Source organism: Lissotriton vulgaris, chromosome 2_1, assembly GCF_964263255.1.
Source record: "Lissotriton vulgaris chromosome 2_1, aLisVul1.2, whole genome shotgun sequence".
NCBI classification, from domain to species: Eukaryota; Metazoa; Chordata; class Amphibia; order Caudata; family Salamandridae; genus Lissotriton; species Lissotriton vulgaris.
In genome coordinates this window covers 87,108,014-87,121,260 of record NC_141687.1, presented here as the reverse complement: position 1 = coordinate 87,121,260, position 13,247 = coordinate 87,108,014, and the positions used below count along the sequence as shown (strand labels likewise).

Genomic DNA, 13,247 nt, shown 5'->3' with positions numbered 1-13,247 from the left:
CCGCCTGAAACTGAACTCGGACAAGACGGAGGTCCTCATCCTGGGCTCCTCTCCCTCCGCCTGGGACGACTCCTGGTGGCCTCCCGCCCTGGGCACCGCACCCAAACCGACAGACCATGCACGCAACCTGGGCTTCATCCTGGACTCCTCCCTCTCCATGACCAGGCAAGTCAACAACGTCTCCTCGGCATGCTTCAACATCCTACGCATGCTACGGAAGATCTTCTGGTGGATCCCCACCGAGACCAGGAAGACCGTCACCCAGGCCCTCGTCACCAGCCGACTGGACTACGGCAACGCCCTCTACGCCGGGACCACCGCCAAGCTCCAGAAGAGACTCCAGCGGATCCAGAACGCCTCAGCCAGACTCATCCTCGACATCCCACGAACCAGCCACATCTCCGGACATCTGCGAGACCTTCACTGGCTCCCCGTCAACAAAAGAATCACCTTCCGCCTCCTCACCCACGCACACAAAGCCCTACACGACCAAGGCCCGAGCTACCTCAACAGCCGAGTCAACTTCTACGCTCCCAAACGCCACCTCCGATCAGCCAACCACGCCCTCGCCGCCGTCCCCCGCATCCGAAGAGCGACTACAGGAGGAAGGTCCTTCTCCCACCTGGCCGCCAAGACCTGGAACTCCCTCCCGACCGACCTGCGCCTGACCCAAGACCACCTCTCCTTCAGGAAGAAGCTGAAGACCTGGCTGTTCGAGCAGTAGCGGCTCCCCCCCCCCCAGCGCCTTGAGACCCCACGGGTATGTAGCGCGCTTTATAAGTGTCACTGATTGATTGATTGATACGCAGCTGATTCTCTCCTTGGAGGGAGATGAATCAACCTCCTGGGAAGTATTTCACAACTTCCTGCGAGATACAGCGGGCTAGTTGAAGGCCAATTCCCTGCAATTCAACACAGGAAAGACAGAGGTGTTATACTGCCCAAGGCCTAGGGTACAATCTTTTCTACCCAGCAACTTCTGGCCTGCGGATTTCACTCCACTGGTGCAGCCAGTGAAGGTAGTGCAGAACCTGGGTGTGATGTTTAACAGCGACCTTACCCTGGAGGCGCAGGTTTCAAAGATAGTAGCTGGCTGTTTGGCCATTATCCGCCTCCTGAGGACATTCCTTCCTCTGTATATGCCCCTTGCCCAGGTAGAGGTGGTGCGGTGTACCGTGCTCAGTAGGTTAGATTACTGTAACTCCCTGTTGTTGGAGTCTCCAAGCTATCTTATGGATAGACCCCAGAGAATTCAGTCTGCAGCGGCAAAATTGGCCATGGGGTGACCAACAAGATCTTCTTCAAGGGCTTTGGCTCAGCTGCACTGGCTTCCAGTGAGACAGAGGGTGCAATTCAAGTCTCTCTGTCTGGCCTTTAAAGCTCTCCACGGGTTGGGCCCTGTTCGTTTACAAAGGAAGTTCTCGTGGCATGCGCCGGCTCGCAATCTACGTATCTTCTCGGCCAGGTTGGTGACCATACCTATGTTTAAGAAATCTGAAGCAGGAGGTAGATCGTTCGGCGTGGCCGCGGCGAAACTATGGAACGCCCTTCCGGTTGAACTTAGGTATGACTCCGACCTCCTCGCGTTTAGGAGGCACTTGAAAACATGGCTTTTCCCGAACCCCTACCTTGCTACCAGTTGTCCCCCCTCCGATATGAGTCTGTCAGCGCCAGGATGCCTTTTTTAGGTGATAGTGCGCTTTAGAACTGAAGTAAATAAATACATATATAAATAATTCTGCCAGGTGCCATCTTAGGGTCAGGCAGGCTTGGGTGCTTACTGTAGCCTTTTCTGCTGTGAAAAGCAGGCTTCCAGAGAGCTTAAACCACCATCTGCCCCACTGGTGTAAACTCGGTGGGCCAGACCATGTAGCCCAGTGTGGTTCAAGGGGCGGTCCATTAATGCAAAAGGGATCCAAATGGGATATGAAAAAGATCTATGATTTGAGGTAAACGTTTGAGATTTTTATCAACCGTGCTCAATTAATGTAATTAAGAGAAACTAGATCTAATTAAGAGATTAAAGAATGCTCTGGGATACATCCACTACTAGTAAAATTGCCAATGGATCTAAATATGGGATGTGAACAGTAACATAATACAAAATGAAGCCCCCCCTGCAGAATTTGAAGAGGTTCCCCACAGTCTCCAATATCTCACAGATATTTATTGGCCCTTAGCTGAACGGGGAGGGCCCTGCCGGTTTAAGGGGCCCCTGTGGGGCTGCCCCCCTCCCTGCACAACAGAGGCTGCAGGAGCCTGTGTTACACCTCTGGGTGTGAGAGAGATCACACAGTCTGGAGTTCTACATGTGGCTAAAGCTAACAACACTCCATCTGTATAAGGTACTAGCACAGCAGCCTTTGTTGGTCAGCGATAGAGCAAACTCTGACCAATGCTTCGAAGAGATTAAGCTGGAAGAGACCTCAAAATTTATAGCTGGTAACAGAGACAACAACGGTCAATTATTGTCTATATGGAGTGCTCAGCAGACTTCCAATTAGTCACAATTTGTTGCAGTTGCCAATAAAAAGAAGCAGGGTGCCCGAGCGCTGCATATCAGAACGATAAAAAAAATATAGCTATAGTTTGAAACAATAGTGTTTAGAGGTTAATAGGGAATGGGCTAAAATGCTCTCATTTTCTACATGTTCACGTTTAAAGTTGACATCTTTTTAGATGATGACTTTTAGTACATTTTGCTTGTGTGCTTGAATGCAATAGTGTACTTAGAAAATGTTTTGCTTACAGATACATTTCTTCGTCGGCACATTATCGTACCACCGTACATTTTGTCCAAGGACCAAGTATACTGCTTAAACTGCCCTTGTACATTGGTCCCTGTTTGGAGACAGCTCTGAAATAATAGAGTAAACAATGACAGCAGGATCTGAACTCAGGCACAGTGCTAATGCATCCAGTTTCCATTTTATGAACTGCCCGAGCCTTTGTTCTGCAGAGGAGCGTTTCTATGGATTGTCATGGTCCCCCGTGCCTGAATTTTTGCCAAGCGGAATCTCATCACTATCCTGAGGGACGGTGGCTTGTTGTTGCACACCAGACTGGCTTCCAGATGAAACACAGAACATATAAATAGGGAGTAAGACCACTCCAAGGTATCTGGCAGGAACACATTCACCCTATTCTCCCTAGAATAGGTGGTACTAGGTAGGAGTACAATTATATGTAATCATTTAATCAATGCAATAATTATAATGGCCAATTGTTCACCTAGTTCACCATTCTAGTAATGCTGGTTGCAATCCTCTGTTTCTTTCTACTAATCATCGCAGCACGCGTATTTTATACAACAATCCATGCTTCCAATGTTTGAAATGCCAATTTGTGTAGTTCTTGTGTCTCCCTTTGGCCATGCCTGAGACAAAGACCAAAGGGTAGATTTGTTTCCACGATTTCTTGGATGAATTAAGGTTGTCCTTTTTTGAGGTTGCTGACACCATCAAGTACCCTGTGATATTTATGGGTCCAGATAGCACACTGTGAACTAGCCAGGATAACATATTCCGATGGTATGAGTGGGCTCAGTCCCCATCGATTGACGCTTATGTTGCCAAAACGTCTTACTGAATTAGTAGGACGCATGCAACAATAGTATCACAAAGTTACATTAAGGCATATATAACCAAGTAATATTCAGAGTTACAAGGTCCTGAATAGTTTGGGCAGATACTGTAAAACTGGTTGTTATTCTGAATAAAATGTTGAAAGATGTGTTAAAAAATAATCCATGGAAGGCAGTAAGAACCGTTGGTGCAGAAGGTCCCTGGCATGGCTCTAGGGAGATGTGCTGTTCTGCATGTGTCTTTTCCTGTAAAGGCAGTGCTTTCTCTTTTTCCTCAATAAGTCTGAAAATCATGTGAGCTCACAAAGGGGATGCCCTACTTAACCCCTTCGATGCTGATGACGAGCTCAGCTCGTCATCACCCACGGGTGGCGTGTGCTGATGACGAGCTGAGCTCGTCATGTAACGCGGTATTTTAAAAATTGCCGCGCAGCCCAAAAATCGCCGCAGCAGCGATGCGCTTAAAGGGATGACAGCCCTGAGTGAGGATCTGATGTGCGTGTGAAACGGGAGCGTCTATTGTGGAGTCCCTTCGAGATGGCACCAGGCACGACCTGACGGTGTTGCAAATGTAACATCTACAGCAAAAACAGGCTATTTTCCCTCCCTTGGTTTACAGAGATATGGTGTGAAATGAGCAGGCCATATGAAGCAGACTTTAGTGTTTTTAAATTGATACTTGTATAGCGCACTACTCACCCACAAGGGTCTCAAGGCGCTTGTACAAATACCGCTGTGGAACCAATCCTGGCTTTCCCTGTGAGGTGTCCACTCCTGGGCACCCCCAAGGTGGAGGCCAGGCATCCTTAGCATTTTGGGGGCCGTTGTGGAGATTAAGCAAGCTATTGCCCAGAGTTGCAGAGTGGGACCCATGATTGGAATAGGCGCCGAGGCGAGAATTATCAGGTCCGTGGAATTTTGAGCCCAAGACCTGCCGAGGTGGGGAATTGAACCCTGGTCCCGGGCCAGACCTCTGCATCAGGGTCTGCCGCTCTAACCATTGAGTGGTCCCTGCTTGTGAACAGAATAAAGTACAGAACCAATAATAAAAACACCTAATAAGTGTTATGTCTTTTGTCAAATTAATAACAAGTGGGCACAGCCGCGACCCACAACATTCAAGACAAAACAATGAAAGGAATGGCCAAAAAGGGCAAAGAACAATGTCTGTGTACTTGTAGTCAGTGTTACAGATGCAAATTTTTAAACCACACCATTGCATTTCACAATATTTCAATATCATATTGCATAAGGGGTTTTTTAGGGTCGACGACGTTTCGTTGCCAGAAACGGGTCCTCGAAAGCTTGTTTCCGGTCCAGGGAAGACATGGCTTGGCAGTTCGGGCTGGACTGTTCCCATGAGGCACAGGGTCAGACTGATTTGCATATAGCCATGTCTGAGCTGGGGTGGCAGAGTGGGCTAAAGAACGGAGATGGATTAAACCCAGATCTTTTGACTGGGTATGAGTGTTTGATTGATTCAGATGCTCCGTACATTACCACCCCTTTTTGTACCGTTATTTACATGTTGGGCATCATCATCAGGACAAGAAATTTCATCATTGTTGTCTTGTACATTCATTATTTACACTATGCCTTTTTATCGCATTACTGTGTGCAAAACTTGGCGGGGTCCGAAGTTCTGGAAGAGATTACTAGTGGCTGATAGGTATATCAATGAGGCCAGAGTCAATGTTGTCTGGATCCAAAAAAGGGGTCTGAGCGTGATGGCTCGATTTGTCAAGGCCGGAGGCGCTATGGCGGGTACGGCAGTCTAATGGTAACACTGACTACAAGTAACACTGACTACAAGTACACAGACATACTTGTTCTTTGCCCTTTTTAGCCATTCCTTTCGTTGTTTTGTCTTGAATGTTGTGGGTCACGGCTGTGCCCACTTGTTATTAATTTGTCCATACATCTTGTTTTATCCACCAGAACGCTAAAATAAAATTCTTGTCCGGCTGGACAAAAGACATAACACTTATTAGGTGTTTTGATTATTGGTTCTGTACTTTATTCAGTTCACAAGCAGGGACCACTGTCTTGTATAATATGATACTGCCCAAGGTCCCTGCGACATAACTTTTGGGTTCCCTTGTTTTTTTGTAAATATAGCTCTAACCATTGAGCCACACTTCTCCACCTCCACTTTTTGTAACTAAAATGTCTTTCATTTGTACAGTGATTAACGGTACAGCCATATCCCAACTGAGTCTTCTTTCTTCTTTCTCCAGGGGATGGGAAGTTGGGACCATCAGTACGATGTTTGCCCCACAAAAGAAGGAAAAATGTCAGCGGTAAGTGCACCGAGTTATCTTTGGTGTTGGTCCTACTTTAGTTTTAGGTTTGGGAAAAGGGAATGATGAGGGTTGTCACCTGTTCAAACAATTCAAGACCCATCATCAGGAGCTCAAAATCCTGCCCAGTTGACCTCAATAGGCAAGTCTATAGGTTTCTATTGGGGTATTCAGCTCCTATGCCAAAGGTAGGAAAACACAGAAAGAATATATAAAGCATAGCGAGTGAAAAGCAATCACTCAACAGAGATCTACTTCCTTTTGGGAATTCCCCTTGGCTCTCACTCTGACCAGTATTACTGAGGCTTTCTAATTTGCTATGCGGGTGCCCGGTACTGCCTGCTCTTTGAGAAAACCACCCTCTCTTACAGCTGGTATGGCTAGGACGCTTGCTCCTGACCTCCCGCCTCCTGCACTTTCCCAGTATACAGGTGTGTACCTGGCTGAGCCATGATTCTCCAGGAGCGGGGCTGGCGGGTAGCATTGCCAGTGGCCTCCGGCTCCTTCCCAAGTCCTCCCGCACCAGCGGGCGAGTCTCTCTTTGGCAATGTCTTCTCAGTCAACATCTTGGGACCCAAGAGCCTCCTTCTCCTCACTCCTCCAGGCATGTTCATCTTGTGGACTCCACAATTTGACATTTTTTTCTCTCAGATACAAATGGTTCATCTCCTAGATCACAAATTAGGTCAACTGACTATCGTTGTAGTCAGAATTAAAATGAATGCGTCCCCTTTCCCGAAGTTGATCGTCTTCCCACTTCCGGTTTCGGGGTTGTGGAAAGGAAGTTCCCAATATCACAGCATCTTTTTCCAAGTCTTCCATGATGTGCTGTGGGACAAGAAGAGGGGAATCACGACCCAGTGAGGCATCCCCATACTTCTGTCAGTGGAGCCCGTCCTCCTCCTCCTCTCTCGCACCAGGACCAAGGTCAGCCTGGTAGATGTCCACTGGCCTCCCCAGGTGAAAGCTTCTGACAATCTCTCTTTTCTCTTGTTAGTCAAGGTTGAGTTCGAGGTCTATGTGCACATTTGCCTGAGTGAATAGTTCATTGTGGAGTCCATATTGTGCCCACATGGGTGCGACAACTAAAACTATTATAGGACTTTGTGTGAAACTGCCCAGTTCTTTGCTGGTCTGTGAGTCACCTCTTTTGCATTCCTTTCTCTTCCGTATACCTTTCACTTCCATGCCCTTAAAGTGCTACACTGTCCTGTGAGTAAAGGTATTAGGTTTCCTTTCTTTAAAGTGCCACAGTGCCTCTGCCAGGTCATCCTTGTCCTTCTCATCTTCATCTGTAATGTGATGCTAAAAGATCCAATTGGATCAGCATTCCAACATGTTCATTGTCCACCTCCATCTGTAAGCCACTTATATGTGACATGATGCTTGTCTCAGTAGCATTCATTGATTTCTACCCTGACTGCATTCTATCTTAGATCTAACTAGACTCATTTACAATTGAACCTGTCTCATCACTGCCTGTTTGAACAACTTCTTAGAAACAGCAGATTAGAAACTGAGAAATTGTTTTAGGTCAGCTTGAAGCTTTTTTAGGAGCAATTAGCCACTGTCCTTGTCACTATTTTTAAAGGAGTTGATAAAAACCAGGGGGGCATACATCTTCAAAGAAGATATTTTTACTACTTCTTTAAAAAAGGTTTGGTGCTATCACATCATCAGAGTAAATTGAAAACTCTGAAAGAGGTTTAATTCTACAAGTGAACCCTTCCTTCACTCCCTGCTATGGCTACGGTTATGAGTAACTGTCAAGGGTTGGACAGGATGAATGTCAATGTCCTTCTTTATTGCTGAGGAAGTGGAACTCCTCTGAGTACCCATTTGCCGCGCAGCACTTAATAGTACATGTGAAAGGTGTCCAGTGTATAATTAAGAGGGCCCTACCTAAAAAAAGCTACAAAGGGCAAAAACATCCTTTGCAATCTTGTATTTCTTGAGTGAAAATTAAGATTTAGGAAGAAAAAGACAAGCAAGGATTCAAATCTCCTCTGACATCAGTGAAGGCAAAAGAGCCCAGCAAGGTCGCCCCGAAGAAAAGCCAAAGGAAAATCTAGTTGCGTGAAGTAAAAAGTAGGGACACAAATAGTTGCAAATGGGTGTGATGAACATGATGAAAAATAAGGGAACACATCCATCACTTGTGAATACCACTTATATAGTTTGACACAGAACCCCCTTTTTATTCGCTCAGGTGCTGTGCTAACAGGCCAGAGCTCCACACACAGATGGTCCCACTTGGCTGCCCTGCTCTTTCTCTCCAGGCTCTTTCCTGCTGTTTTGCCTTAAACATGTTTCAAAACTGACACTCATTGCTACATCTCTTAGACTTTACCAGGACTAGGTTAGTGCCCTATTATAATAATGGGCAGTCGGACTGCTGCCTGCAATCACTCCGGCCAGGAGACCAACCGCCAAGCAGATGGCAGTCCGACAGCCCAATTATGATGTGACCCCCGGGCTGGCGGTCAGAAAAGGGCTCTTTAAAACTGCGGCTTGTGGTGCAGCTCTGGAAAAAGGGCTGCCGAACAAGCCACAGTGTAAAAGATCATGTTGTGCACATCCATTTACCGTGTGCGAGGCACCAATTGGTGCATGGCAATCGGTGCATGGATGTGCGTGGGGGCATTACATGTGCAAACTGGGCCACTATGTAGTGGCCCATGAGGGACGGGGCCCTGTTTGTGGCCCTTAAAGTCCCTTTCCGACAGCCTTACTATAGCGGTGGATCTGCCATGAAAAGGCTGTCGGATAGGGACTTCGTTATCCTGGCGCTGTGCCTTCCTCGGCACCGCCTCTTGTCAGGATTACCATTCCGACCACCACCCGTCAAGATCAGATGATCCTTTTGGAGGCGGCAGTCTTCCACCCGACCTCTGCTGTCCGACCATCTGCATTGTAATGCAGTGGTTGGACAGATGGCCTGTCTTACGGGCGGACCGCCACCTACGACCTTTTTTTGGCGTTCTGTCCGACATCATATTTAGGCCCTTAAGTGAGATTTATTGATCAAGGGCACGAGTGAATGTCTTTAAATCTAGTCAGGAGTCTATCTATATCTCTTCAAAAGCTGAGATACAATCCCACATTGGTTCTAAGAGCCATGCATCGTCCAGATGTGCCAAAGAGTGCTTCCCTTCTCCTGTATTCTCTCTTGAGATAAAGTTGTGATTTTCATAGTCAATTTCAAAAGTAATGTAATGTAATGTAAGGCGTTTTTGTAAAGCGCATGGTTACCAGAAGGCACCCCAGCGCTGCGATAGAGTCAGACTCGAGAGGGGAGAGGAGACAGGGGATCATTTTGGGAAGAGGAAGGTTTTCAGTGTCTTCCGGAAGCACATATGGCCAGGTTCCCCACGTAGTTTCAGTGGGAGGGAGTTCCATAGTGAGGCCCCGTTCACAGAGAAGCGGCGGCCTCCTGTGTGTGCTTTCTTGACTCTCGGCACTGTCGCCAGGAACCCCTTGTCGGAATGCAGGGGTCTGTTAGGTTTGTAGGGTGTGACTAGGCTACTCATAATCGGGGGACCTTTGCCTTGCAGAAGTTTGTGGGTAATGCATAGGGATTTGAACATAATCCTTTCCCGTACGGGGAGCCAATGGAGCGATTTAAGGGCAGGTTTAGCTGAGGTCCTAAGGGAGACGCCCATTAAGAGCCTCGCTGCGGCATTTTGGATTTGTTCAAGCTTATTAATAGTAGCTTCCGGGGCTCTAAGAAAATCGCGTTGCTGAAATCTAGTCTGGAGAGAACTAGACCTTGTATCAATAGCTTCCTTGAATGAGGAGGGAGGAGAGGGTCATCATGTAATGCTCGAACAGTTGAACAGTGGCCTCTAGGACTGAGAGAAAGGGGGTGAGGAGTGATGAAGAGGAGTGAGGTTGGAAGATTGAGGAGTGATGAGTGAGAGGGGAGAAATAAGGGATGAGTATTGATGAATAAGGAAGGTGGGATGAAGTGTGATCAATATGGGTTAAGGAGTGAGGGGTGGGAGTAATGAATGAAAAGGAAGAAATAAAAATTGAGAGGAGAGGGTTGAGGAGTGAGGAATGCAGAGGGAGGGAAGAGAATTGAGGATTCATGATCTACTAAAATATTTGTCCCAGCATCTTTGATGGGGTGACAGCATACAGCATGCCTGCTTTTCATTGTTCTACTCTTACCCCCCACCCCCACAACCCACCCCACATTCCCAGTTTATCTCCCCTAAAGTAGAAAATAAAAACTCTCAAGTCTCACCCCTGTATGCTCCACAGCTGTTCCTCTTACACAGGTAGACGGTCACAACCACCACCACCAAAAGGATGAATGTGGTGATGAGCACCCCAGCAGTAGCTTGCTTTGCTCTAGAGGTCTGTTTCTCATTGATCACATAAGATCCAGTAGGGTCCACCATTCTCACAAAGTCTAAAAGAAAAGACAACATTGAATATTCAAGAAACATATTCACCAACACATGACGTAGTATCACAGGCCAGCCGGGTTCTAGAGATGGAGAATTAGAAGGGTAAGGGACAGGGTGAAAGTAGTGGGTTAGACTTCACGTTGAAGTCTTGTTTTTCAGTTAAACAGTCTTGTTGTCACTTGTTTATTGCCAACACAAGGAGATGATGGAAGGAGCTCTGAAACTTTTCAGACACTCACCCCCAGTCACAGATCTGGGTTAAATCCATCATCATTCTTTAGTTCACTTCGCCACCTCAGTTCAGCCCAGCTATATGGAAATCAGTCTTGACCCTGTGCCTCATGGGAACAGTCCAGCCCGAACTGCCAAGCCAAGTCTTCCCTGAACCGGAAACAAGCATCCTAGGACCGGTTTCTGGGTAACACCCTACATCCATTGGCAAAGTGAGCAAGGGACCCACGTCTGGGCATACTCTGCCAACTTATGGCGAACAAAGCAAACACCAGAAGATGATGTATGGAAAGCTGAAACTTTTCAGACACGCACCCCCAGTCAAAGTTCTGGGTTGAATCCATCATCATTCTTTAATTCACTTCGCCACCCCAGTTCAGACCCAGCTGTATGCAAATCAGTCTTGACCCTGTGCCTCATGGGATCTGTCCAGTCCGAACTGCCAAGCCAGGTCTTCTCTGAACCGTAAACAAGAGTCCTCGGACCAGTTTCTGGGTAACACCCTTCATCAGCCAGGCTAGCTTGAAACCAGTGGCAGTGCGAAACTGGTCCCATCATGTAGTGCCATCATAGCCACCTTGGAAGAGTAAAGCTCTTGGAAGGTTCAGCAAGTCAAGCCCCATACCAAAACTCTGACTGGTCTTGGCTTCCGGGTGCACTGTTTTCTAGGCTACACAAAAAAGTATGTAAATGACTAACCCTGGGCGTAGTATGCGTAGTGGGGCTACGCGAAGCTACGCAAAGTGGGTGAGAAACTACGCCCACCTACGCACTTCACGTAGCCCCACTACGCGCCGCCTGCCCCCTCCCCTCCATACCTAATTTTTGAAAATATTGTGCAAGAAATGCGCATGCGGGGGCTGCCACGCATGCGCATTTGTATCGAAGACACCGGCGACGGCGGTGCGAACGAGCAGAGGGAGCCCCGGGACGCAGCGCACAAGGTAAGTGCCTTTTTATTTACTTTTCTATCAATATTTTCAAAAAATTAGGTATGGAGGGGAGGGCGGGCGGGAGGCGGGTGGCAGGCAGCTTCGCTACGCCCACGGGGTGGGCGTAGTGTTGCCTGCTACGCTTATTTTGCAAAGGGCAAAGTAGGCAACACTACCCCCACTCCGTGGGCGTAGCTTAGTCCTTTGTCTAGGGTTATAAATGACAGAAAAATTGTTTGGTCAAAAAGAGAATAACATTGCCGTTTGTGCATGGAATATTAAGGGACTTTCTGTGAAGAGGGATGATAAGGATTTTATATCCTTCATCAGAAGATTTTACATAGTGCTCCTGCTAGTGACATGGGCTCATGTAGAAATTGAGCTCCCAGCATATTTATGCCATAGCAAAACAGCAATTAAAATAAAATCAATGGGGCATGCTGCAAGGGGGCTGACGCTGTACGTATCAGTGGACCTTGACATCATAACATGCAGAAGTGAAGACAGACCATCCGAATGTACAGGCAATAAAGGTTTAGGCCAACCGCATGTTCAACATGTCACCTTTGCTGATAATAAACGTTTATATTCATCCCCATAGAAATAGAATACAGAATCAATCGAAATTATTTTAAGTTTTATATCATCACATGGGCTTACGAGTATTGAATGGTCGGGGGTCTCCAGACATTTCGGCACAGCCATCACATCACTCGGTAAAATCCCATGCAGTTACAGATCACTCCTTAGTATCCCTCCCTCTATATGATACGGTTACAAGCTATGGCTTGGGTAATAGGTAAGAAAGTGACCATCAGCCACAAATGATCAGTTTCAATTTAATTAGTACATTACACGATTAATCTGCCCCGGGCATATGCTATGCTTCGGTGCAAAACTACAAAAAACTACATTGGTCCGTGGCTTGCATTGAGAAGATTGAGCATCAAGCTGGAGATCTGTGGGAAAAACTACATGATGCAAACCAAATTCCTTTGAATCATTGGGAACAATTCTCAACACTCCTATTACAGAAAAATGCCACCCGAATAACAGCCAGAACAACAATGGTGAGTCCTTTTCCAAGGAAAATTTCAGTGCAACTTATAATAGCCAAAAAGAAATTGAATCATGCTCTGAGAGTATTAAAAAGCAACCCGTCCTCAAGCGTCCAGAGTGAGACTTTACCAAAACTAAGGATGCTATACAAAAAAGCGTTGTGGTTCCAAACAAAAACTGAGTTTGACCATTACTGGGGTAAAATTCTCCATGCCCCCGATTGCAAAGACTCAAGAGAAGTTTTGAAGCTAATCAACCAATCTACCATTTGGAAAACCCAAAGCTCAACATCAAATATCTCAGAAGAAGCTTGGAGTAAACACCTGGGCGCTATGTACGGGGGTACAGTCACTGTAATCAGATATTTAAAAACAACCAGCCAAAATGATACCAGAGAAGTTCTGCCTAGGGTGATCCAGTCCAGAACGGTGGAATAAATCATCAGTAATAGCCATTGGGATTGGGCCGACGGCCGATTGTCCTCCCTCAAGCACTTTATAAACAGAACCAGCAATTCTGGGCAGAGAATCTGACAAATGTATTTAATCATACCCAGGTGAGTCAAGAAATTCCTTAAAACTGGAGGGGATCAATTCTGGACCCTATTTACAAAGCCGGAAAAACCTTGGACCCCTCCAATTATCGGTTAATAGCCCTTATGGATTGGGTGGCCAGGTTTTTTGCCAAATGTCTGCTGGCAGATCTCACGACCTGGGTGGAATCTAAA

The 13,247-nt window shown here is 46.8% G+C and overlaps 1 protein-coding gene across 1 annotated transcript in view; it reads right to left on the bottom strand.

The window, feature by feature from the left end:
- Positions 1-13,247, bottom strand: part of LOC147729617 (ICOS ligand-like) — a 317,146-nt gene that overhangs the window by 25,089 nt on the left and 278,810 nt on the right. Inside the window, exon 5 of the mRNA XM_086954497.1 lies at positions 10,133-10,300. Within this exon, the coding sequence (XP_086810623.1) occupies positions 10,133-10,300 (168 nt within the window). The remainder of the gene's footprint in view (positions 1-10,132; positions 10,301-13,247) is intronic.